General features: G+C 44.2%; 1 protein-coding gene and 2 pseudogenes across 2 annotated transcripts; 1 reads left to right on the plus strand and 2 right to left on the minus strand.

Annotated features, from left to right (window-relative positions):
* PDCD6 (programmed cell death 6) lies at nucleotides 1-27,477 on the minus strand. 2 transcript variants are annotated; one of them, XM_053593917.1, is made up of 6 exons: nucleotides 27,274-27,477; nucleotides 25,743-25,804; nucleotides 16,659-16,703; nucleotides 7,883-8,035; nucleotides 2,997-3,106; nucleotides 1-550 (listed from the first exon to the last, which is right to left on the minus strand). In XM_053593917.1, exons 1-6 carry the CDS (start codon nucleotides 27,372-27,374, stop codon nucleotides 452-454), a joined length of 570 nt encoding a protein of 189 aa, XP_053449892.1. In that variant the 5' UTR covers nucleotides 27,375-27,477; the 3' UTR covers nucleotides 1-451. The 2 variants fall into 2 exon arrangements, with proteins under 2 accessions (XP_053449892.1, XP_053449887.1); XM_053593912.1 differs by having other exon boundaries at nucleotides 7,877-8,035.
* LOC128587870 (LYR motif-containing protein 2-like) lies at nucleotides 15,642-16,513 on the minus strand (annotated as a pseudogene).
* LOC128587877 (Y-box-binding protein 1-like) lies at nucleotides 17,368-18,822 on the plus strand (annotated as a pseudogene).
* Nucleotides 27,478-27,715: the final 238 nt, after the last annotated feature.

Genomic DNA, 27,715 nt, shown 5'->3' on the forward strand with positions numbered 1-27,715 from the left:
CCAAATTTGTACCATTTTATTGTTTATTCCAATGATACCAATAAACTCCTTTTTAAAAAAGTAAGGCACATGAAAAGCCTTCTGTGCAAGTTCCATATTATTTTACAATTTCTATTGGCTAAAAAAAGCATTTCCACTACAGAATTGGAGATATCTAGAAAAGCACATGATGCATTGTTTTGCAAGCACAATACCCAAAACATTATTCCATTTCCAACATGGCACAAAGAAATAGTCACCAAATCTAATGTTTGTACTATAATGACACAACTTCTACCACAACTGCAAAAACATTAATCAACTTATCCACATATGTACAGTCAGGTTCCCATATGGTAAAATATAAAGGAAAAACAGCATCTAACCGCATCCATGTTCTGTTACAGGTAAGAGATTTGGCATTTTGGGTCTTTTTTCTGTAAGTAATGTTTCTATTCACAAAAGGCCAGCATCATACAATACTGAAGACCATGGACAGATACTGTTCATAAGACACCTGAATCCAGCCATCTTGATCTGTGTCGTAGCGTCTGAATATATCTGTCAATCTCTGTGGGAAAAAAACAGACATTTCAACAGAGGGATCAAGAGGTATCAGGTAAAAGAAATTTAGGAACCCAATGTCAGAATCATACATGTTTCTTACCTCCAAACACCAGCACAGAGGTCCATGACCAGAGGACAGAGACTGAAGTGTGGGATGGTGAGAACACAGGACAGCAGGCCCAAACCTCTGGCTGGAGCCCATGTTTCCCAAGTGAGTGAGGTGGCCTAGGCCTCTCCTTTCTGCTCCACAACTGTCCCTATGGAAGGTCCCTCCCAAACGGCCACTGCTGTGCTGGGCACCTAGGCCATGTGGGGCTTGGCACACGAAAGCAGCCCCCCAGCTCCTCCCAGAACCTACCCACAGCAGAGCAGGGCCCAGCCCTTTGCCTCCGCCTCCTGCCAGCAGAGGACCTAGGTCAGGTCAGAAGCCATCCACAGCCCAGAACAGGGCCAGATAAGTAAGTGCAGCTTTCACATGGACCTGGGGCAACTGTAACAGGCTCTGAAGAATTTTAATGACAAGAATAAATAGGCACAGTGCCCTTCCATGAGATAACAGAAGAAAACAATAGCTAGCGCACATCAGGACTTGTGGGATCAGCCACCTCCACCAGACTCCTGCCCTGGCATGGGCAGCACAGTTCTGCCTGCTCTGACATGTATCTATGTATGGGGACACTGGCACAAGACAAACCACAGGAGACAGCACCAGTAGACAGCTCTGGCTAAAGAATGGATAATTTTTCTTTCTTTATACTTTGTGTTTTTTCAAGATTTCTACTAGTTTTCATGTTATGTTATAAAATGTAATTTTCAAAAAGCCTTTTTCCTTTTGGAAAAAAGCAAATGAAAGGAAAACATTTCTGAGGAAATTTTTACTAATAGTTATGGCCACTCTGAGGATGGAGTGGAACTGGGAGTGTAGTAGTCAGGCCAAGAGGAGGTCAGCCCTGGGGCACTGGACAGCATCACCTCAGCCGCCAAGAGCCCACATGAGATCAGGTGTTAATTTATGTAGCCCCATAGCAATCCAGACACAGCGCCTAATTTCATACTGCATCTTTTTCTGAAGTGTTCAACCTCACATGAGCCCCGAGAGGCAGCCACTGATTATGGCCCCATTTTAGAGGTTTGAAGCTTTAATGTTAACAAACCGAGTTCTCTGCCAAATCACTGAATAGGGACTGATGTATACAAACCAAATCAGAGAAAACTCATTTTTACTGATCTATCATTTTAAATAGAAAAAAAAAAAAATCTGAAAACATTTCCCAAAACTCCACATCACATCTAAAAACCTTGTGCTATTCACATCTCTTCATGGATTCCAAAGCTTCTAAGACATGACCTCAATTTGGAGTTGAATTAAGAACTTACCTTTTAGAATAGGTTGTACTGAGGTATTTATGGAACAGATACCTGCTTTCCAAAATGTGGAATTTGTTTCAGAATAACGGTGGTACACGGAGATAGCATATCTTTTTTTTTTTTTCTTTTTTTTTGTAGAGACAGAGTCTCACTGTACCGCCCTCGGGTAGAGTGCCATGGCATCACACGGCTCACAGCAACCTCTAACTCTTGGGCCTATGTGATTCTCTTGCCTTAGCCTCCTGAGCAGCTGGGACTACAGGTGCCCGCCACAATGCCCAGCTATTTTTTTGTTGCAGTTTGGCTGGGGCTAGGTTTGAACCTGCCACCCTCGGCATATGGGGCCGGCGCCCTACTCACTGAGCCACAGGTGCCGCCCAGAGAGATAGCATATCTTATTGGACATTAAGTTAATAATGTTAGATCCAAGTTCACTGTTGTCTTGGATATTGTCTTTGAAATTTGTCATAAAAAGCTTCAAAGATACAAAGGCCTATAAAACATTTCTAAAGTTTAAATCCATGGAACCAGGATCCCCCTAGAAGCAGCAGGGGTCTATGTGTGAACAGCCAGGTGGGCCCCACTAATCCCGCTCTCCATCTTCAGCAGGATCCGTGCATCTGTTTTCTCATTGGCAAACACAGAAACCAGCAATATGGACATCACAGAACTGCTGCAGGGAAGCAAGACACTGCAGGGTCAGTGTGAACAGGGAGCCCAGCCAGACACTGGTCTGCACAGGAGGAACCCAGGCCTGCAGCTCACCTCACACACGAAGGCAGGACATAGGTACAACCACAACAAAAACTTGCCCATTTTCTCAGAGTGAGAATTTGTTTTTGCAAAATTACAATATAACATAGTATATATGTAAATAGCCCACTAGATACTGACAAAAATCTCCTGTCCTTGAATGGAACAAGATGTATTTCCAAGGAGAGAACAACACTACTTTCTAACATCACTGTTAACCAATTACTTCTCCAGAGTCGAGACTGACTTTTATAAGCTCCAAAAACTAATCCTACACATGGCTGATCCTTAAACTGAAGGCCAAGGGCACCCGCCCCCACTCCAGTCACCTGCAGCACGATGCAGCCCTGAATGAAGTCGTCAAAGGCAATCTGGCCCCGTCCTTGCCTGTCAAACTTCCGAATGAGGATATCGTGGAACTGGTCCGAGAGCCGGTAGCCTTGAAGAGGGAAAGTACGAGTGAGGAGAGGACCAGGAGGGCAGGCATTGGCATCAACATCCCTGTTCTCCCTCACAAGACCCCACAGCCTCAAGATGGCAAACAAAGCAGGACTGGGTGGGAATAAAAGTACAAATTCATTCAAAGGCAGTCTGAGGGAGATGTACTTCTTAAATGATCAGTCTGTAATAAATTTATATCTGCAGCACCATGAAGCAACAGGCTTGAGGATCAGTACCCACACCTGGAGTGGTCCCTGTCCCGAAAGCTGCCTCTGCTGTAGGTGGACTCTCTCTCACATTAGTTAGTTATACTCATCCCAGGGGTGCATCTGCAAAGTTCACCCCACAGGGTGCCCAAGCTCAGTTCTTTGAACCCAGTGGAGTAATCTTTTTAAAAAGTCCTTTACTGACTTTGTTATGATTATTCACCTAGAGGTGAAAGTTGTGAATGATTTGCAGCCTTGGGCTACTTAGGACCAGAGGATGCTCTGAAAGCCAGAATGTCAGGGAAGGCTTTGTTAACCAGACATCATTGTAAGGAAGCAGGAGCGGCTGGAGACACTCCCACATAAATGGGTGTATGTGACCTTAGGGAATGAGGTACAAAAGCTGGGATCTGGCTCACCAAGGCCAAAGTCACCGAGGCATTAGGATTCAATTTCTAAGTCACTGAGAATGTCCAAAAATATGGCTCTGAAGATATGTGGAGGTACCAGATGTCCACAGACCAGCCCTGGAGGCCCCTGTATATGAGGGTATACACCTGCTTGCTTCCTCCCCACCTACCTCCCAACCTGCTACCTGTGTAACTGAATCAGGAGACAAGATCCACGCGCCAAAATATTTTTACAGGTTTGCAGTCTTGTTGGAATCTTTGCAAAGTTGTGTACACCTATTGTCTAAGTGAATTTCACAGTTAATTACCTGTATGCACACTTAATCATTTTACTGATTAAAACACGTTAACATGTACGTGGTACTGTCTAGAGCAGTCATGTAATTCAGTGACTTAAGTTCGGGACCTTCCACATGTGATGGTGGAGTCACTTCTAGCTTCCCTTCCCTGCTAGCTAAGCAGAAGGCAAGACCTCCCCTCCCCCAGAGCTGGAAGGGGACTGCAGGATGGTGCACACTCCTCTCTCCAGCCCATCAATTCCACCCCCTCACACCTGTACCAGATCAGAAAAGAGCCTGGGACACAGCCACAGGGGCACTGCTGCCTTGGTGTACAGTGTGCACAGGGGGACAGCAGCCATAACAGGCTTCTTGCCAAGACAGGAGAAGGACAGAGGAGAGTGACAGAGGTACAGGATTCTCAGATTCTGCACAGACACTGGGAGCAAGTCCAGTGCTCCTAGAATTAATGGAATCAGACTAGTAAATGATGAACAAACTAAAAAAAGAAGAACACTTATCTGAAAGGTAAAACCTTGGCAGAAAACTGTTCTCTAAGACCAGAAATTGAGAATCTCCCCATCAGAGCAGTACGCTGACCATAGGCCACATCTGACACCCCCTTTCTATGGCCTTGACCTCCACATAAGTCACTCATTCCACCTCCCAGGGAAAATGAGCTGCACCCACCCAACTGGACAAGTGCCCTGGGACCACAACTCCGAACCATGTGGGCTCCACTGCCTGCCCCAGGAAGTCTAATGGGGACCCCTCTTGGCTGAGGCAGGTTGGGGCCATGTGGAGACACTCCCATTCCCCCACTCCTTTCCTACATCTTCTCAAGCCCCTAAGATGTGACGATGGCATCATCTGACAAGGATAGGAATACCCTGCACTTCGGGAACAAAACAGCCTCTGTGGGTGCAGCAAAGACCCTCGACCAACAAATCACCTGCAGACATTCTGGGGTCAGGCCATATGGCAGGCAGGCAGCCAGCTGTGTGCAGAAACTCACCGTCACTCTCAGCACCAAGATCAGCCCAGCACAACCTATGTGTCCCCATATGACCACTTGAGAAAAGCTGGACGGCAACTAGCCACTAGCACACAGCCAATGGAAGCACACTGTGACAAAGACCCACACATAGCATGGCCCTGGTATTGCCAACCAGCCAAAATCATGAAACAGGGGCAGAGCTGCTCATGCCCTTGAACCCTAATGCAGGCAGAACTACCGTGACAGCACACAGCACCAGCGTTGCAAGATGAGTCAGTGGAACTGACTTCGTTAACACATGCCCACTTACCTAACATACCCTGGGAACATGTGGGGGACACAGCATAGGCCTGGGACCTGCTGGGAGTGCCTGAGCCATAGAAAGGAATACACAAACTCAGAGAAAGACAGAAAATAGCTGAAAAGTGGCCATGGCTGTCTGAGGCTGGTGAAGCGAGGAGGATACCTGCAGGGGAATCTAGGTGGTGAAACTGTCCTCTGCCCAAATGCCTCTGTTGGACGTGGCACTGCCCACTATAGGGGGGGTTTCCTGTGTGTGAAACAAATGACAAGTAAACCCACAGCCTAGACTGTACCTGCTGAGGTGATCAGCCTGGGCCAGTAAGCGCCTGAGCATGAGGACCCACCTTCTATCCAGCCATTCACCTAGCACATAGTCGGTATTAATAAATGGATGGATGGTAGAGTCACACTGTGCCAGGGCTGGCCCGAGATCCCAGGGTGAAATACTGTAGGCTCTCCTATCCCCCGTAAACCCACCCCAGATACTGAGCTAACATGTAGCCTCCTATTAACCTGAGAGCAAAATATTTGCACTGAGGAGTCAAGGCAAAATGGGAGTTCTTGCTTCTGAGGTCAACTTCCTAACAGTTACTACTGAAAAACTTTCAAATTAACCTGCAGGATGTGAGGGTGATCTGGCTGTGACAGCTGTCACCCCACTGATTGCTAGGGTTGACTCATCTGATCTGGCTGGCTAGGTGGGTGTCCCCGTCCTCTCTGACTGCTCCATGTATGTCCCTCCCGAAGCTGTTCACTCAGTGGAAGAAGACGACCTTCCCCGACAGAGGAGGACCCTTCTTTGGTCAAGGGTATACGAGTAGCTGCGCTCCCCTGCTAGAACCTCCAAACAAGCTTTCAAATTAACCTGCAAAAAGGATGACAATGCTCCTTTCCATAGAAAATACAGGGAGAGGGCCCTGGGAACAAAGAACCAGACACAGGAAGAAACTCTAAGGATAACTAAAGAAATGTGACCACAGAACATTTGAGAGTCAGAAAAGGTTTGTCACCATCCGGCTCAAGCTGGTTTGCTCCAGACCACAAGAAAGGGTCACGCATGGAGCATTCTAGAGCATTCTTAGTCTGACTGGGAGGCAGAGGCCTGAGATGCCTACACCAATGTCATCTATACCTATGTTTCTACTGGTACTAAGCAAAAGGAGAGCTCTGGGGCCTAAAACGCTTAGGACAGGATGACCACTTTGAACTTGCCACCCATTTGTGGCCACTGGAGGTGGGGACAAACGTCCAGAAATGGAACATGGGGACCTGGCCTCACTTGGCAGCACTGGGCTCCAGGAGAGCTGCATCTTTCCCATCCAGCCTTCCACACCTGCCTCTAAGAAGAAGAGCCAGCCAGGGCTCCCCAGTCCCTCTACCCAAGGCATAGCAAGGTCAGCCGTGTTCCATGTTCTAATCTGGAGACGTTCTGCCCAAATCCTGGCCCACAGCTGGTTAGCTCAGAATAGATCTCCTGTGGAGACACTGAGTCCACAGGCAAGAAAAGGAAAGAGAAGATAACCATGAACACATGCTGGAGGAGAATCAGGAGAAGGGCAGAAGCCATGTTCACAACCACAAGAAGTAAGTGCTTTTGATGAATAAAGCTCAAAATATCTAGAATATATTAGAATATCATCTAACTCAGTTGTTCTCAACCTGTGGGTTGCGACCCACAGGAACTGTATTAAAGGGCCGCAGCATTAGGAAGGTTGAGAACCACTGATTTAACTCCTTTCATTTTTCCTAGAAGGCATTTATACTTGGCTTTCACCATGAAACAGAGTAAGCCGGGTGAACAAAGTGCTGAGTGAAATCATCCCAAACTAGAATCTTGGTGTAACCAGTATAAGCCTTGGGCTAGCCCCAAACATTTTAGTTTTTTTGTTCTAAATAAAAATCCCAGCTTCCTCACAGACCTTACTGGTACTGGGAAGGCACTGGATGCACTCTAGACAGGTACCACGAACATGCCTGTGGAGCACAGCACACTGTCACATTTCCAAACCTGACATGAGTGTCCATGTGCGTGCACACATAGAGCACAAACTAAGGACACGCATGCAGGGTGCACTTGAGAATGGGCACACACTGCTGCACTCTGACTCTCCACTCCAGTCAGACCTGGTGACTTACAGGATTGTTTATTAGCGTTACTTACTTTACCACCTTTTCCACATATCCTGATACATCATGAAATACAAGCTGCCCCACACTATCTTTCCTTTTACCCACTTTAAACTGCTTTAAAAGCCACATTCTCAAATTTGTTTGTGATATCATTCCACTTCACACAAGAGAGACGATTTGCATAGCCCTTATCTCATTTTGGATGAAAATTACATAAAAGTATCCATATCAAACACGGCCTTTATGATGTAAATAATATCAAAATATTAACAGCCTTCATGATGTAAATAATATTAAAATATGAACCTATGCAATGTACACAAAACTTTTACATAGACCTTGTAAAAATCAGTAAGTTCAACAAAATAAGTAAAAAGGAAAAACTTTCAATGGCTCCTAGGTTCCAAAATGAAATACGCTACACAATCGAGAGAAGTGCGTTACCAAAACCTGAGAGAGCTTGCTTGAGCTCATTCTTGTCAATCATGCCAGAGTTGTCTCTGTCGTAGGTACGGAAGACGTTCTGCCAGTCTGTGATGTACTTCCACACGCCTGTGAACTCACTGAAGTTCACACCAGCCTTGTTCTCCCGGTCAAACATTGCTGAGGAAAGAGGATACTTTAATCATAGCAAAATCCCCCGAGGATCCTGCCAACCAGTCTTTCAATCCCCCGAGGATCCTGCAATTAGCCCACTAATTGCTAACTGTGTGTGGCTACTACATGCTTTCTTGTCAAAGAGAGGCTAAGTCTGAAAAGTATTATCACCTCCACCTGGTGGTTGTGGGAGACTGTCACCCAGCCCTGGCCCTTAACCCCACTGACAGAACACATGCCACAGAGTGTGTAAAGGGAGGTAAAAGCACAACACATGAGAAGAGCCCTAAAAGAAACAGAAACAATATTTTTCACTGAAGTAGGTCCTGAAAAGCATGCTGTCTGGGGTACACTTGCTTTACTGAGATGAAAAAGAGGGACAGTGAGGCTAAGTGGCCCCAAACATGGTTCTTATTCTCCCAGGCCTGCAGCAATGCTGGAGGCTCAGAACTGCCCCACGTCATGGGAACCTGCTTTAATTAGGCAAAAGACCCTAACCCATCAGCTTTCATTCTAACTCCAGATTCAGATACAAAAAAATCTCTAAGAATCTATAATCTATATACAATTACAAAAATGGCTAAAAAATATAGAAAAACTCAGTCTGAATTTCTTCTGTAGAGAAAATGATAAATTATTTGGTCTCTTTTTAGGCACAGACAGTACTATAAGACTAGAGACCAGGCACAGTGGCTCACATCTGTAATCCCAGAGATTGGGAGGCTGAGGTGGGAGGACCCCTTGAGCCCAGGAGTTTGTGACCAGTCTGGCAACATAGTGAGTTCCTAGCTCTACTAAAAACAGAAAAAATGGCCAGCACAGTGGCTCACGCCTATAATCCTAACACTCTGGGAGGTCTAGGGGGTAGACTGCCTGAGCTCGAGTTCAAGACCAGCCTAAGCAAGAGAGAGACCCTGGCTCTAAAAAATAGCTGGGCATTGTGGCAGGTGCCTGTAGTCCCAGCTACTTGGGAGGCTGAGGCAAGAGAACTGCTTGAGTCCAAGAGTTTGATGTTGCTGTGAGCTATGACATGGCACTCTATCAAGAGTGACAAAGTCAAACTCTGTCTAAGAAAAAAACAAAAAAAAAAAGCCAAAAAGAACCTAAAAAGAGAAAAACAGCCAGGCTGTTTTGCTGGAGCATCTGTGGTCCCAGCTACTCTGGAAGCTGAGTCAGGAGGATTACTTGAGCCCAGGAGTTTGAGGCTGCTGTGAGTTATGATGATGACATTGCACACTAGCTGTGACAGAGCAAGATCCTTTCTCTAAGAAAAAAAAGATATGCACACACACGCAGTATAAGAGTATAATACAAGCACTCTTGGTTTGGGCAAAAGTGCAACCCAGTCCAATAAAGCCTCACATGATGGAAAATTAATGCTTCCTCCAAATAGTCAATAATCCCGTTTGCAAGTGTGGGGTGTTTTCACATTGCTATTCCAGATGTGGACTGCGTGCTGGTGGTGCAAGACATGCTGCTACCATGCACATAGGGTAATGACCAGAGGAGTGGCCAGGCCTACCCCCTCAGCAGGGAGGAAGCAGCTGCCCCCAATCTGTCAACATATGTTCTAGTGCTAAAGGCCAAGTCTCTGCCACCACCATACCTATAAATTATTGTGACAACTCATCACCTCCATCAATGTGACACATGATTGGCGTGCAACCAACAGGCAAGACAGTCTAAAGAAAGTCCTCCCGCTATGCTGCTACTAGAACTCAGGGGACTCACACCAAACACACACTGCAGCACACTACTGAGCTCACAGGACAGTAAGGGGAATCCTCAAGACTATAACAAAAGAGTAAGAAACAGGAGGCGCTGCCCTGGGAAATGCTAGATGATGCCTTGGCCTCTGAGGCAGGAGAAGTGAACCCAAGACTCCATACTGAAGATGAACCTGGAAGGGAGGGCAGGCTAGAAGAATTCCATCCCCCATCCCCGCAAAGGAGCCCATCCCAAAATCAAAGGAGTTGGGGAGTACCATCTCTAGGATCTGGAGCTCAAAATCAAAGGAGCTGGGGGAGTAACAAGGTAAGGTAAATTGTCTCCTAAGAATATGCAGTTGCAAGCCTATCATCTCTAGGATCTGAAGCTCAAGTCTCTGCTACCTGTGCCACTAGGGACAGCCCATCCCGTGGGTATGCAGAAATGATGCACACCTTCCGGTGGGTGCACCCTCTCCTCACACCCTGGTTTGTACACAAATCCACAAAATAAAGTTATGAAAATACCAAGAAAATTAGCCACTATGTATGAGCTTCAGCAGAAACAATAATCAGATATAGACCACCCTCCCAAGAACTTCATATAATCAGAAAGATAATGTAAAGTAGCTATATGTTATGAGTATGTAATTCTTCTGCAACAAAAAATTTACTTAAAATTTTAAAAACTATCATGTAAAATATTCTAAGAAATCAAAGATGGAATCACAAAACTAAGCAGTAAGAGATAATCAAGAAAAGGCCAAGCACAGCGGCTCCTGCCTGTGATACCAGCGTTCAGCAAGGCCAAGGCAGGAAGGTCACTTGAGCCCAAGAGTTTGAGACTAGCTTGGGCAGCACAGCAAGACCACGTCTCCACAAAACAAAACATAAAATTAGCCGAGTATGGGGGTACATGCCTGTGGGTCCAGCTGAGGCGGGAGAATCACTTCAGCCTTTAAGTTCAAGGGTGCAGTATAATCCCACCACTGCGACAATGTGCTCCAGTCTAAGGCTAGCGGGGCATAGTGGCTCACACCTGTAATCCTAACACTCTGGAGGCCCAGGCGGGTGCATTGCTTGAGCTCACAAGTTTGAGACCAGCCTGAGCAAAAAGCGAGACTCTGTCTCTACTAAAAATAGAAAAACTGAGGCAAAAGGATCGCTCAAGCCCGAGCTGGAGGTTGCTGTGAGCTATGATGCCACAGCACTCTACCCAGAGTGACAGCTTGAGACTGTCTCAAACAAACAAACAAACAATAAATAAATAAATAAATAAATAATAGATAAGCAAGGCCTTAATTATTAAAAAAAAAAAAGTAAGGCTTCAAGCTAATTAAATCATATTTAAGAAATTTTAAATACCTATAATCTTTAGAATTAGAAATTGAAAAAAGGATGGGTCAGACCAATAAATTAAAAATTAAGCGTTAGTTCAACTCCAACAAAAACGTTCAACCTCACACAAAGGCATGGAAGTTAAACAACCTTATGCTGAGTGACAGTTGGGTGCAGGAAGAAATAAAAAAGGAAATCATTAACTTCCTTGAGTATAACAACAATGAAGACACAAGCTACCAAAACCTGTGGGATACAGCAAAAGCAGTCCTGAGAGGAAAATTTATTGCTTTAGATGCCTACATTCGAAAAACAGAAAAAGAGTGCATCAACAAACTCACAAGCCATCTTATAGAATTGGGAAAAGAAGAACAATCTAAGCCTAAACTCAGCAGAAGAAAAGAAATATCCAAAATTAAATCAGAGATTAAGGGAATTGAAAACAATCCTTCAGAAAATTAATGAAACAAGGAGTTGGTTTTTTTAAAAAAATAAATAAAACAGACAGACCTTTGGCCAGACTAACTAGAAATAAAAAAGTAAAATCTCTAGTAACCTCAATCAGAACTGATAAAGGGGATATAACAACAGATGCCACAGAGATACAAAGATTATCTCTGAATACTACCAGAAACTCTATGCCCAGAAATTTGACAATGTGAAGGAAATGGATCAATATTTGGAATCACACCCTCTCCCTAGACTTAGCCCAGATGAAATAGATCTCCTGAACAAACCAATTTCTAGCACTGAGATCAAAAAAATAAAAAAATCTCCCAACAAAAAAATGCCCTGGTCCAGATGGCTTCACACCAGAATTCTATCAAACCTTCAAAGAAGAGCTTATTCCCATACTGCAGAAATTATTCCAAAAAATTGAGGAGAAAGGAATCTTCCCCAACATGTTCTATGAAGCAAACATGAACCTGATACCAAAACCAGGAAAAGACCCAACTAAAAAGGAGAACTTCAGACCAATTTCACTAATGAATATAAATGCAAAAATTCTCAACAGAATCCTAGCCAATAAATTACAACTTATCATCAAAAAAGTCATACATCATGATCAAGCAGGTTTCATCCCATGGATGCAAGGCTGGTTTAACATATGCAAATCCATAAACGTTTTAACATATGCAAATCCATAAACGTTACTCACCGTATTAACAGAAGCAAAAACAAAGACCATATGATATTCTCAATGGATGCAGAAAAAGCATTTGATAAAATCCAGCACACTTTTCTAATTAGAACACCGAAGAGTTTAGGCATAGGTGGCACATTTCTTAAACTGATTGAAGCTATCTGTAACAAACCCACAGCTAATATTTTACTGAATGGAGTTAAACTGAAAGCTTTTCCACTTAGAACTGGAACCAGACAAGGTTGTCCTCTGTCACCATTACTACTCAACATAGTGTTGGATATTTAGCCAATACAATTAGAAAACAAGAAAATAAAGGGCATCAATTGGAGCAGTGGAGGTCAAACTCTCCCTCTTTGCAGATGATATGATCTTATACTTACGGAACCCCAAAGACTCAACCACAAGACTCTTGAAAGTCATCAAAAAATAATGCATGGATATAAAATCAATGTCCACAAGTCAATTGCCTTTATATACGCCAATAAGAGCCAAGATGAGAGGCTAATTAAGGACACAACTCCCTTCACCATAGCCCCAAAGAAAATAAAATACCTAGGAAAAGGGCGGCGCCTGTGGCTCAGTGAGTAGGGCGCCGGCCCCATATGCCGAGGGTGGCGGGTTCAAACCCAACCCCGGCCAAACTGCAACAAAAAAATAGCTGGGTGCTGTGTCGGGCACCTGTAGTCCCAGCTACTCAGGAGGCTGGGGCAAGAGAATCGCTTATGCCCAGGAGCTGGGGGTTGCTGTGAGCTGTGTGATGCCACGGCACTCTACCAAGGGCTATAAAGTGAGACTCTCTCTACAAAAAAAAAAAAAAAAAAAAAAAAAAAAATACCTAGGAATGTACCTAACGAAAGAGGTGAAGGACCTCTATAAAGAAAATTATGAAACCCTAAGAAAGGAAATAGCAGAGGACTTTAACAAATGGAAGAACATACCATGCTCATGGCTGGAAAGAATCAACATTATTAAAATGTCTATACTTCCCAGAGCAATCTATCGATTCAACGCCATCCCTATTAAAATACCAAAATCCTATTTTCAAGACTTGGAAAAAATGATTCTGTGTTTTGTAGGGAACCCAGGAAAAAAACTCGTGTAGCTAAGGCGGTTCTTAATAATAAAAACAAAGCTGGGGGAATCATCATACCAGATTTTAGGCTGTACTACAAGGCCATAGTGGTCAAGACAGCATGGTACTGGCACAAAAATAAGAGACATAGACATTTGGAATCAAATAGAAAACCAGGAAATGAAACCGCTTACAACCACTTAATCTTCGATAAACCAAACAAGAACATACACTGGGGGAAAGATTCCCTATTCAATAAATGGTGCTGGGAGAACTGGATATCCACATGTGAACGACTGAAACTGGACCTGCACCTTTCTCCACTCACAAAAATTGATTTGAGATGGATAAAGGACTTAAATTTAAGGCATAAAATGATAAAAAAAATCCTCAAAGAAAACATAGGAAAAATACTGGCAGATATTGGCCCTTGGAAAAACTTTATGAAGAAGCCATGGCAACTGCAATAACAACAAAAATAAACAAATGGGATTTAATTAAACTGAAAAGCTTCTGTATGCTAAGGAGACAACAACCAAAGCAAATAGACAACCTACACAATGGGAAAGGATATTTGCATATTTTAAATCAGACAAAAGCTTGATAACTAGGATCTATAGAGAACTTAGATTAATTAACTTTGATTATGTAACAATCCCATACACCAATGAGGAAGAGAGAACAGAACCTTCTCTAAAGACAGACGAATGGCTAGCAAACATATGAGAAAATGCTCATCATCCCTAATTATTACAGAAATGCAAATTAAAACCACCCTGAGATATCATCTAACCCTAGCAAGAATGGCCCGTATCAGAAAATCTCAAAACTGCAGATGCTGGCGCTGATGCGGACTGAAAGGAACACTTTTACACTGTTGGTGGGACTGCAAACTAATACAACCTTTTTGGAGGGAAGTATGGAGAAACCTAAAAGAACTCAACCCAGACCTTCCATTTGATCCTACAATCCCATTACTGGGCATCCATTCAGAAGGAAAAAAAAACTTTTATTATAAAGACACTTGTCAAATGATTTTTGGTCCTTTGGGTATACACCTAGTAGAGGAACTGCAGGATCAAACTACGTAGAACACAAATGTCCTAATGCTATAATTGGGTAAATGAGATGAAAGCTATGCTGATTAGTATGATGTAAGCACTCCAATTTGTACAAATAATCAACACACTGAAATGGGCATAAATGTATTTATGATCTATGTACAAAAGACTTAATAATAAAAAAAATAATAAAGACACTTGTACTAGACTGTTTATCGCAGCTCAATTTACAATCGCTAAAATGTGGAAACAGCCTAAATGCTCCTCAACCCAGAAATGGATTGGCAAGCTGTGGTATATGTATACCATGGAATACTATCCAGCCATTAAAAAAAAAATGGAGATTTTGCAGCATTTGTATTAACCTGGATGGAGGTAGAACACATTATTTTTAGTAAAGCATCACAGGAATGCAGAAGCATGAATCCTATGTATTCAACTTTGATATGAGGACAATTAATGACAATTAATGACACTGTGGGGGGTGGGAAAGGGGAGAGCAAATAGAGAAGGAGGGATGAGGGGTGAGAGAAAGGGAAAAAAAAGGAAAACAGTGACTAATTTTCATATAAATTGGATTTAATTTTGACCAAAGTACATTATTTAAACAATAATTTTTATTTTTTTTATATTTTTAGATTTTACATTTAATGGTAAGCTAGTTTATTTTTTAACAACCTACTCATTGTAGTTTTGGTTTTCATTTCCCTGATGATTAACTATGTTGGGCATCTTTTCATGTGCTAAATGGTCATTTATTATAGTACTTTTTGCTTCTTTCAAAAACTGCTGTTATATCGAGAGAATTTTCAAGACTCAAGAGTATTTTCCAGTGCTAAGGCAATTGTTTTGATGTGCTTTCCTTTGCTCTCTACTACATACCATGCTCCATCTTCTGATATCTTCCCCAAACACAAACAGCAAGACTTGGCTGTTAAGCCCATTACTGAGCCCAAACTCCACAAAATGCATGGAGACTTTAAACTTCCTTCAGAACATGCTATAGTTAAGATTTTGCTAAAGCGGGCGGCGCCTGTGGCTCAGTCGGTAAGGCGCCGGCCCCATATACAGAGGGTGGCGGGTTCAAACCCGACCCCGGCCAAACTGCAACCAAAAAATAGCCGGGCGTTGTGGTGGGCGCCTGTAGTCCCAGCTACTCGGGAGGCTGAGGCAAGAGAATCGCTTGGGCCCAGGAGTTGGAGGTTGCTGTGATCTGTGTGAGGCCACGGCACTCTACCGAGGGCCGTAGAGTGAGACTCTGTCTCTACAAAAAAAAAAAAAAAGATTTTGCTAAAGCAAGTGTTTTTTCTAACTCCTTGAGCTGCATGTTGCCTTGAGTAATCATCATCTGGATTGTATCCTCTTCAGTGGCACTTCTGTTCCTTTTGAATTCTTCCCTTGCCCAGTCTTTCAGGTTTTGCGATCAGAATCGTTAGGAACTTGCTGATTGCCTGCAAAATCCTTCTGTAAAGGAGAACTTGCTGCCTTGCACAAACTGCTTCAGCGTTAGCGTCACCGGGGGTAAACGGACGGGGCCATGTCTACCAGGCAGCCTCTAAACAATTTTTAATTCAACTTGTTAATATGCTGTTTAGGATATTGCATCCTCATTTATAAGTGAAGTATGTTTGTAATTTCCCTTATAATATTTTTTTCCAATTTTAGTATCAGGTATATCCAGATGAAGTATGATTTTGAAATATTTCTTCTTTTTCTATTGTCTGTAAGATTTGGCATGATCTGTTTTTTGAAATTATCTTTTTTATTTATAAAATTTATAAAATTAAATATTCTCTATTTTTTGAGACTTTGGAAAGAAAAAAAGAAGTTAACTAATGACTCCATTCTGCATCTCAGAATCAAAACATTCTATGATAGACATACTTTTATCTGACAATGTGAATGTTACCTTTTTTGCATTATTATTATTATTGCTCAATATTTTGTTGCAGTAATCATCTGATTCTTCTCTTTGTTCGTTAAGAGGTTTTTGTTTCTAGTCCTTATCTTAAACATTATTATTGTTACTAAATTTAAAGCCTCTTTAATTTTGTGAAGGCAAAAAGTGGAAACCAAATAAACATACACACGTATAGAGAAAATTAAAAATAAATTAAAAAATTAAAAAAAAATTAAGCATTAGTGAAAGCAAACACGCATATAAGAAAAGGATAAAATTTCCCAACAATCCTCTAGCTGGAGTTCCCAAAGGAAAAAGGTATGACCACAGGGAAAGGAAGCAGGAAACAGCATCTAAGCAGGACGGAGGACAAGCAGCCAGCCCTGTCTGTATGTAGATACTTACAGATGATTGACCTGACAGTCACTGGGTTAAATGGAGTCCATGTGCCTGAAAAAAAAACAACACACGTTAAACCAGAAGAAGGTCACTGTCACAGGAAACCGTAAGCTCCTGATCTGTAACTAGAAGCACAATTAAGTCTTTTGCTCTGGAGCAGTAGTTCTCACAGGGGCACAGTTCTCGCTGACACACTGGATATCCTGGTTGCCACGACTACTAAAAAGCACCAAAGTTTCACGGTCAAGCTCTGGAGTCCTTCATGTCCTACTCAACATCTAAAGCTGTTAGAATTATCTGAGGTCAAAGTTCACTCTTGCTTATTACTATCACCAAGAAAAGGTTTTATTTACTTTAATTTACTAAATTTTCCAGATGCACGGCCACCAAGTAAGCTAAGTTTAAGACGGTCCTACATAGTTTTGCTGGGAACTTCACTAATTACCATTTCAGAAAATCTGCCACACCCACAGTGCCTGAGTACAGGTGGGTCCACACAGGCACGAGCACCCATTATTTCCCTGTTTTCCCTCAGTAACCGCGTCAAAGCATACTGAAAACATATGAATAGGTTAAAATTATACTTTAAAAATTTCTCCTAAAATTATAGGATGGGCATTATACTTTTATATTATATATACTTTTGTATGAATTATTGCCTTTATATTATTAACAGGTAGGCTGTATCATGCTCTGACTCATTGTTGAATCTGATATGCCTGAGAACTTAGAACCATTCATCAACTGTGATAGGATATTCTACCCAAAAACTTATCAGTTATGAGTTCGATCCGTAGCGGGAGCAGAGAGCGGACCCCAGAGAGCCCTGAGCAGCCCCACAGCCGCCGCCGGCCTCATTACCATCACACATCGGGAGGAGCCGCAGCTGCCGCAGCCGGCCCCAGTCACCATCACCGCAACCATGATCAGGAGGCCGAGACCCAGCAGCCGCCCACAGACCCCGCTCTCAGCGCAGCCAACATCAAGCCCAGCACTACCGCAGCGGCGCAGGGAGCGGTGGCCCGGGCGGCCTCACATCGGCGGCGCCTGCCAGAGGGGACAAGAAGGTCATCGCAAGGAAGGTTTTGGGAACAGTAAAATGATTCAGTGTGAGAAACGGACATGGTTTCATCAACAGGAATGACACCAAGGAAGATGTATTTGTACACCAGACTGCCATAAAGAAGAATAATCCCAGGAAGTACCTTCGCAGTGTAGGAGATGGAGAGACTGTGGAGTTTGATGTCGTTGAAGGAGAAAAGGGTGCGGAGGCAGCAAATGTTATAGGCCCTGGTGGAATTCCAGTTCAAGGCAGTAAATACGCAGCAGACCTTAACCACTATAGGCGCTATCCACGTCGCAGGGGTCCTCCACGCAATTACCAGCAGAATTACCAGAATAGCGAGAGAGGGGAAAAGAACGAGGGATCTGAGAGTGCTCCTGAAGGCCAGGCCCAACAACGCCAGCCCTACCACAGGTGAAGGTTCCCACCTTACTACATGTGGAGACCCTATGGGCGTCGACCACAGTATTCCAACCTCCTGTGCAGGGAGAAGTGATGGAGGGTGCTGACAACCAGGGTGCAGGAGAACAAGGTAGACCAGTAAGACAGAATATGTATAAGGGTTATAGACCACGATTCCGCAGGGGCCCTCCTCGCCAAAGACAGCCCAGCGAGGACGGCAATGAAGAGGATAAAGAGAATCAAGGAAATGAGATCCAAGGGCAGCAGCCACCTCAACGTCGGTACCGTCGCAACTTCAATTACTGCCGCAGACGCCCAGAAAACCCTAAACCACAAGATGGCAAAGAGACAAAAGCAGCTGATCCACCAGCTGAGAATTCATCCGCTCAGGAGGCTGAGCAGGCCGGGGCTGAGTAAATGCCCGCTTACCATCTCTACCATCATCCGGTTTAGTCATCCAACAAGAAGAAACGAATATGAAATTCCAGCAATAAGAAATGAGCAAAAGATTGAAGCTGAAGACCTTAAGTGCTTGCTTTTTGCGGGTTGACCAGATAACTGACTAGAACTATCTGCATTATCTATGCAGCATGGGGTTTTTATTATTTTTACCTAAAGAAGTCTTTTTTGGTAATAACAAACATGTTTTTTAAAAAAGCCTGGTTTGGGCGGTGCCTGTGGCTCAGCAGGTAGGGCGGAGGCCCCATATGCAGAGGGTGGCGGGTTCAAACCCAGCCCCGGCCAAACTGCAACAAAAAAAATAGCCGGCCGTTGTGGCGGGCGCCTGTAGTCCCAGCTACTTAGGAGGGTGAGTCAAGAGAATCGCCTAAGCCCAAGGATTTGGAGGTTGCTGTGAGCTGTGTGACGCCACAGCACTCTACCGAGGGCGATAAGGTGAGACTCTGTCTCTACAAAAAAAAAATAAAAAATAATAAAAAAGCCTGTTCTCAATAACGCTTTTAAAGGTTTTTAAACTGTTTCATATCTGGTCAAGTTGAGATTTTTAAGAACTTCATTAATTTGTAATAAAAGTTTACAACTTGATTTTTTTCAAAAAAGTCAACAACTGCAAGCACCTGTTAATAAAGGTCTTAAATAATGAAAAAACAAACGAACAAACAAAAAAAAACTTATCAGTTATTAGTACCTTCAAATAATTTTATACTCACCAAAAATAGATTAGAAAATTTTTTTTATTATGGGAGAAGATAAGTGGTTCTCCTCATTCCCCACTTGTATAAAACACTATCCCTTCTTCTACACACAGAACTGCTGTAGCTCTGGATGGCACAAAGGGACAGGTGCCACCTTACACAGAAACAGTGCTGCCTTCCCAGTCCACAAGGTCAGAGGTTCCTGCTTGGAATGTGGGCACCGGTGAACACTGGTGTCTGCAGGCATTGTCCTCATGCCCCACCTCCATCTGGGCTTACAAGACTCCTTCCAAATGCCCTACACACTTGGCTCTGGCCTTTTCTCAACCTGAAGTGCTCCCCTTCCCAAAGCATTCAACACATCCCCCTAACTTCACCTTCCCTTCTTCAGGGATCTTTCCCCAGGGTCCCACATTCCTAAAGCCATTTGCTGTGCCTGGGCAGCGCCTTTCTATTCCCCCTGGACACACCTGTCTGCCTGCACTCTTCCCGGAAAAAGGGGACACACCTGCCCCGTGGCTGGCACCTATCAGCGCTCAGTGAGCATTTGTTAAACGAAATAGACTTATAGCTGTGGACAGGAGTATATACATAATAGTGCCAGGAAAAGTCAGTATTACTGAAAAGTAATAACATGATAAAAAGAAAGATATGTTACAAAGAACCCACAAGACAAAGAGAGAATTGTAAATGGAGAAGTACCACTCCCCATGCAGTTCTACTGGGCCTTCCTCCCCTCCCAGTGGCTGCCTGCACTCAGCTAGGTTTTTACCAAAGATAACCTGTGCCACCCACCACCACCCATGGCTGACAAGAAACCACAGGAGCCAAGCCCACCCACTGGATGTCTCTTGGGCTTTACCCTCTGGTTTTGTGACATGCCCTCCTGTCTTCTGCAGAGAAAAGCCCACACACTTTCAGCCCTACAATGACTGTGCAGAGTTGGGAATGGGTGACTGTGACCTCACCTCACAGTAGGTGACTGAGACCTAAACTCTCAAAGTGGAGGCTGCACTGTGAGGCTGTCCTGATTGCCTGTACACAGAAGCATCTCTGGACCTTCTCAGCAAATAACATGCCCAAACAAATGAAACACGAGTAAAATATTAAAAAATGCTGCAAGAGGGTTGAGTGCTACCTGGCCAGGCACACATGGAGCACACACATAGCACATTCCTGAGAGCTGGGGCTTGGAGGAAACCTGATGGCCGGCCATACGAGAGTTTTCTGAGGATGATTACAGGAGGGTCTGAGGCTCAGGAGAGAAAAGGCTGCCCAAGACTGAGTAAAGGATCAGAGGTTGCTATTCAGAAGTTGCCCCTCTGTCGCAGGGCTGAGGGACCGACGCAGAAGTATGTTCCTGGCATCCCCACTCGCCCTTCCCTGCCCACATGGGCTCTGACATCTTCACGAAAACCATGTGCTAGTAACAGCCAACAGGGACCCTTCACAGTGTACAAGATTCTGAGGCCTGCTTCTCAGACTAAACATCAAAGCTTAATGAACCACTATGAGTTGGACATTTGATATTTGAGTTATGTCAGTGTTGTAATCATATGGGACCCTGTCATGCGTGTCATCTGTGGTTGACTAAAATGGCATTATGCAGCATGTAACTGTACTTACACTAGCAGGCAGACGCTCAGGAGTCTTTAATGTCTGACAAATTCAATGTCTGGATCCTCAAGGAGTATCTCCTGAGCCTGTGAGTCCAGGGTGTTTCTTGAGGGTCAGCAAACAAATGTCTGGCTGTCCAGAAAAAGTAGGACAATTTGGTACGAGGCTCAAGCCTTAGTCAGACCATTCCAGGAGCTCAGTTTCCAGGAGCAAGTCAATGGTCAGTCATCAAATAGGCCCCTCCTGGGAAGGCGCCAGGTTTGAGCAATGCTGGACTGTTGAAGTAACCCTTTTCTACACAAGGAGACCAAACCTGCAGGTAAATCTCAAACTCCCCGTACCCCATCACCAGAAGTAACACTACCACCAACCATTAATTGGCCTCATGTGAGGTAAGGACAGTGATATGACTTAATTAGTGTTATACAGAAAACTACCCTGCTTGTATGGCCTAATTTCCTCATTTCTTTTAATATGAAATCCCCAAGAGAGCTACAACTCTCTTTGATAAAAATACTTCTAAAAGATTTAAGAATTATTATTTTTTCTAAAGTACAGCTAATAAATGCCCCCTTGAAATACATCAATATGTTTTGTTAGAGCAAACCTACTTCAGAAACAAAAAAAAGAGGCCTGAAATGAATTAACTTCTCAATACCAAGAAATGTGTGAAAGTATTAAAAAAACAAACAAACCCCAAAAGGTATCAAATTCAAGATAGTTTGTGGCATGTTATTTCAAAAAGGCCAGAGAACACTCCTCTTCTGTCTTTCTTCATATAGACTAACCACAGACCTCCCTGAGAGCAGTTATTTTCAGAAGCTCTCTTGTGAAAATAAGTCTTATAAAAGAACCAGTGTATAGGATCCACAAATCTTTCTCAGTATGGTTTCAACTAGATTTTAACAGAGAACATTCAACCAGCAATACGTGAATTATTACTTTCCTAAAGTAATACTTCTACTATCAAAACAGAAGCCCAATTCTGGGAGAACAACTAGAAGTCAAAATAATATTAGCACAGAAATTTAAAAAGGAGAATGAAGAGAATTGCTATACATCTACTCAAGAATAAATGTTGTCTATCTATACACACAACTGTGAAGCTTCCTTCACAACACCTATAATGCAGTAGAAAGACAGAGCTACAAAAATAATAAAGCCATACGAAGAGAAAGGCAAGCATGAGAGAGAAAGAGTGTGGAGCACTATGCATTGGGGACAGCGCATGCTCACTTTGCAAAGCGGCGTTGGAGAAGCATCTTAATGCGCTGGGATGGGCTTCAACCTACAGGGACAAAAAGCAGAGATGGGCAAAGCCCAAGGCAAGTGGGTGGGAAACAGGCACCCCAATGCAGATACAACACAGGATCTCAGTGTGAATGCTCAAATGTGAGGAGCAAAAGTGACACAGAACATGAAAGGCATCCTAGTGTTCCAAAAACATGTACCTGGATTCAAATCTTGGCTCTGAAACTTGACAGCCACCACAGGTAACTTGGCAAGTAAAGGATCACCCTAACCCTAACACTATCACCTACCCTGTGAAGTTGTGAAAAGGAAGAGAAATTTGTACTTATTAATAATCTGCCTTGTTCCAGAAATAAATTTATAAAGATATTCACTGTATCGTGAAATAAAGTAAATTTTAATTATGTTGGCTGAGAGGAGTAAGGAGCCCAAGACTAAGTCAGAAAACTTACCCCTTAAAACTCTAAACTCTTGTTACTAGCAAACCACAAATTTTACTTTAAACTTTTTAGCAGCTAATTTGAAGAGGAAAGTATAAGATTCGAGGTTTATAAAATACAAACAGAACAGAACTGTCAACATAGTTGCTTAAAACACAAGCAGCACCACCTTCAAAGAGAAGCAAGGTGGCTGGTTCTCTGCGGCCACCCTAGAGGGCATGTCAGCTACACAAAGAGCCTTTCCAGAGCTAACAGCAACCACAAGCTTCATAGACCCAGTTCTCCATGCCCCTACCATCAGCTGAGGAAATCTCCCTCGGGCAATTCAAGAAAAGTCCCCCACCCACTGATTTCAAAGTATCTTAGGAATGGTGGACTCAGCATCCTTTAGGGCAGACAATTCTGTTACAGTTTTCCCTAGATGTTTAGTAGCAGCTGAGATCAAGATTATGCTCTGTCTGGGTCTGAGTTCATACCTGTAGCACTCTGGGAGGCCAAGGCAAGGGTAATACTTGAGCTCAGGAATTCAAGACCAGCTTGAACAAGAGTGAGACTCCATTGCTACTAAAAATAAAAAAACTAGCTGGGAGATATGGCAGACATCTGTAGTCTCATCCACTTGGGAGACAGAGGCAAGAGGATTGCTTGAGCCCAAGCGTTTGAGGTTGCTGTGAGCTATGACATCATAGAACTCTACCTAGGGTGAGACAGTAAGACTCTGTCTCAAATAAATAAATAAATAAACAAAAGAAAGATTATGCTCTGACAGATATTCACAGATGGTTAAAGGAGGAGCTAAATGCTCTAATGCTGAAACGAGACAGGACTAGCACCGTCTGGTGACAATACAGGGACCCAAACACACACATCAGAATAGGAGGTGTCTCTCCCCATCCCCAAAGGATGCTTGACCTTGGGATAAGGGATATTAAGTGCCTTGCAGAGGGTGTGGGTGCTCAGTAAGTGGAAACCACCATCATCACCATCATCAACAAATGGAAACCCATCAAAGATTTGAGCTAGCTCATTAACCAGTAACAGTGGCAGTAGTTCTGGTATTAGCTACTACTACTAATTGCAGCTAATAATCACTGAGCACTTGCTACATGCCCAGGCATCATATGAAGCATTTTGCATGCATTTCCTCTATTAGCCTCTCAGTAACTGTGAAGCCACTATGAAGGTAGTGTGCTTGCCCTAGGTCACATTACAAAACTGGTAGAGCTGAGACTAGAATCTAGTCAGGCTGGCCCCATACCCCTACTGAAGCCCTTTGGAGTGGACAGGCTCTCGTGCTAGTTGGGTCAAGTATTTGAGACCTTTCTCCCAGTTGAGAAAGTTTCACACAAAAACTAAACTTGGTCAGTACTCCGAAAACGCCAAGCAAATGGACAAAAAGGAGACTGTTTAAATGGATCTTAAGCCACGCATTATGCACTGAAAACCACTCAAAGTGAATGTTTGTGAGGAGGACACTCCAATTAGCACCTATTATCACAGTGACCAACTACTTAAACCTAGTGGTCATCTAACCATATTCAGCTACTTACCCTGAGTATAACTCGAACGTTAGAGATGCAAAATGATCAGAAAAGAGAAAAATCAAGAAAGCATAATCACCAAGGCAGAGATCACAAAAATTCTTAAATTTCTAAAATAATCTATATAAATCCATGTGAAATAACTAACATACCATTACCTGTGGTAGACATATGTCAACTATTAGGAAATAATGTCAGTGGTATCTACCACCCTATAATGTAAATGTATGCCTCTGAAAAGACAAATCCTCAGTGTTATACAAACCATTAGACATTAATGCTAAACACTTGGCATGTGCCAAAGGTGAGGGTTCTCCTTCATTTCTCGCCCCAATGCTATGAGGCACAGCCCAGCACTTCCCACTCCCTAGTCTAGTCTCCTGCAACACACTGCTCCCCATTAATAAAGATGAGCTCTCAACATTTTTGTATCTTAAAATAGACCACCTTTCTAGCTTAAATGGCATGTCTGTGAAAAGAGAAACCATAAACATTACAATCACAAAAGATGCCTGCATCTGAGGGATTACTAAAAGAAAAGTAGCAATCATATTTAATGAAGTAATATGTTCCTATCAGTATACTGTCATTTAACCACACTGAAACAACAAGAACTTAACTCCATGCACAGCCTCTGAACACTACACAAAGACTATCTTCCTTGCATCCCTTACCTGAATGTCCAGTGTTCCCCACTCTGATAAGAACACCTACCCATAATTCTGCTGCCAGCACCTCCAATACTCTCCCCAGGAATTTGGCCTCAGAGTCTCAGCACTTCCTATAGCAACCACACTCCTACACAAGTGCTGCATGGACCTTCCCAAGCATCACTAACACCTCTTAGAGCAGCAGTTCTCAGCTTGTGGGTCGTGACCCCTTTGGACTGTATTAAAGGTTCGTGGCATTAGGAAAGTTGAGAACCACTGCCCTAGAGAGTCACTAAGATTCAGTTACCTAATAAGTTCAAGGACCTTCAAAATACCCAAAATATTTTTACTGTACAAAGCTAAACTTCCTATTCCTTTCCTAAAACCTACACCCCAGCTTCCATTTCTCAAGAAACATTTCCTAGGCCAGGCACAGTGGCTCACACCTGTGATCCAGCATTTTGGGAGGCTGAAGAAGGTGGACTGCTTGAGCTCAGGAGTTTGAGACCAACCTAAGCAAGAGTGAGACGCTGGTCTCTATTAATAAAAAAACTAGCCAGGCATAGTGGCGGCTACCTGTAGTCTCAGCTATTTGCGAGGTAGAAGTAAGGATGGCTTGAGCCCAAGAATTTGAGGTTACTGTGAGCTATGATGACATTGTACTCTACCCAGGGTGAGAGAGTGAGACTCTTGTCTTAAAAAAAAAAAAAAAGAAAGATAGATTTCCTATATTCAGGTCTGCAGTCGTGCTGCTAGCTGAGTGAGGCCCTCCAAGCAGTAATGACAATAACAGCCAGAAAGTATGCTGCGGAGTAAATCAGAAACATCTCTACCACAGAATAGCAAAAGCAGTTTGTCTTGATAATTTTTTTGTACTTGGAAAATAAATTCCTTAAGGGAAGTTATTTACCACAAGTAGATCAGGCTTGCAATTTACCAATCCTGAGGGTCAGGTCCCACTGGCCCACTCACCATTGGATAGTGCTTGCTGGAGCTCATTGTCTGATATCACACCACTCCTATCTTTATCAACCCTACAAAATCAAAAAGACAAGTTAAGCTGGTGATTAAAAGTGCAGGAAGAGCAAAACATATGCTTAACTCTTTTGTCAACTCTACATTAATTCTGGAATGCTCCCTCTAGTAGACCTGCCTACTTTTCTCTGGTAGAATATTATACTTCTCCATTCCACTAGAGTAAATGCCCCCTGCCAAAGCCCCTAGGAAACTGATTATCTTTCCTCTCTTGTGTCCCTATCTCAGTCTTTCCCCTTGTTTCTTCCCATGGCCTATCTAAATTCACACCTGCACCATATTCTCTTTTTCACAAACAGGAAAACATTCTCAGAGAATTAAGTCATTCCTTGGCCATGAATCAATCACTCAGTAGAAAAACTGGGGCAGAGTGGCGGCGCCTGTGGCTCAGTGAGTTGGGCGCCGGCTCCATAGACCGAGGGTGGTGGTTTCTAAGTCGGCTCCGGCCAAATGGCAACAAAAAAATAGCCGGGCGTTGTGGCGGGCGCCTGTAGTCCCAGCTATTCGGGAGCCCCAGCTATTCGGGAGGCTGAGGCAAGAGAATCGCCTAAGCTCAAGAGCTGGAGGTTGCTGTGAGCTGTGATGCCACAGCTCTCTACCGAGAGCGACAAAGTGAGATTGTCTCCGGAAAAAAAAAAGAAAGCCGGGGGAAGAAGGCACTTTGGTAAAGATCACCTGCCCCAAGCAAAGGCCAGGTCTCCCTACTTCTTCTTTGGCTGCTGCAACTTTTTTTTTTTTTTTTTTTTTGTAGAGACAGAGTCTCACAGTACCGCCCTCAGCTCACAGCAACCTCCAGCTCTTGGGCTTAGCGATTCTCCTGCCTCAGCCTCCCGAGCAGCTGGGACTATAGGCGCCCGCCACAACGCCCGGCTATTTTTTTGTTGCAGTTTGGCCGGGGCTGGGTTTGAACCCGCCACCCTCGGCATATGGGGCCGGCGCCCTACTCACTGAGCCACAGGCGCCGCCCTGGCTGCTGCCCTTTTAACAGCGCTGGGAAGCCTGTTTCTACTCTCTAAACACAACTGTTCCCCAGAGATCCTGCACTTGGTGGTTCCTGGGATCCTGCGGCCTCGACTTCGGGGCTTCTGTGGAGGACTCTGCACCACAGTAGAGGGCCAGAGTGGCGCTGGGAGACAAGGAAAGAGATTAGACAGGAGCAGGGAGAAGCCGAGAGGCACAGGCAGGAGGCCAACGAAAGGAAGAGGGTAAGAGCCTGGGGAGAGGAAAGAGGAGGCTGGGAGGGAGTCCCAGGAAGACGCGTTAGGGGTCCAAGGAAGAGATGGAAAAGGCCGGGAGGGATCCCCAAGGAGACGGGGTAGGAGGCCAGGAGGGATCCTCAGAGGGACGAGGTAGGAGGTCTGGGAGGAGGCCGGAAGGGAGCCCCAGAAGGACTAGTAAGAGGCAGGGAGGGAGCCCTAGGGGGAAGGGCAGCAGACCGTGGAGGTGGCGAGGTGCCACTAGGCCTCACCTCTGGAAGACGTTCCATAGGAAGCTTTGATCCGGCAGCGCCGCGCCCGCAGTAGGGCCGGGGCCAGCCCCGGGGCCGAGGCGGTAGGAGTAGGAGGCCATGAGCCGAGGCACACAGCTGGGCTGAGGCTCCGGCGGCAATGCTACTCCGCTGGGACAACTCGGTTTCCGCCTTTGCCTGGAGCGGAGCCTGGCGCTACGCCACTTCCGGGGGCACAGGAAGTGCGTACTCCCGCGAGGTCACGGATCCCCGCGTGGCCAATTCCCTGGCAGCGCAGTTGCCAGGTAACGCCGGGGCGGTCTCTGAGCCGCAGGGTAGGAGGCTTTTGGACTAGGAGGGCTCTCTTCGGGCAAACAGTCTACCTCTGCGCGGGCCGGGGACTCGAGGTGGTGGTGACGGTAGGTTGTCGCAGAAGTGAAAGTTGCGGGCGTGGACAATGTGA

Source organism: Nycticebus coucang, chromosome 1, assembly GCF_027406575.1.
Source record: "Nycticebus coucang isolate mNycCou1 chromosome 1, mNycCou1.pri, whole genome shotgun sequence".
Taxonomy (NCBI): Eukaryota; Metazoa; Chordata; class Mammalia; order Primates; family Lorisidae; genus Nycticebus; species Nycticebus coucang.

Bases quoted from the DNA above. Each gene is read 5' to 3' on its own strand.
- PDCD6 (XM_053593912.1), bottom strand. From the start codon at position 27,374: ATGGCCTCCTACTCCTACCGCCTCGGCCCCGGGGCTGGCCCCGGCCCT. The intron at 16,704-25,742 runs GTGAGTGGGCCA...TTTTTTTTTCAG, and splicing joins CCAGCAAGCACTATCCAATG to GCACATGGACTCCATTTAAC. The intron at 3,107-7,876 runs GTAACGCACTTC...TCCCTCTTCAAG, and splicing joins GCAAGCTCTCTCAGGTTTTG to GCTACCGGCTCTCGGACCAG.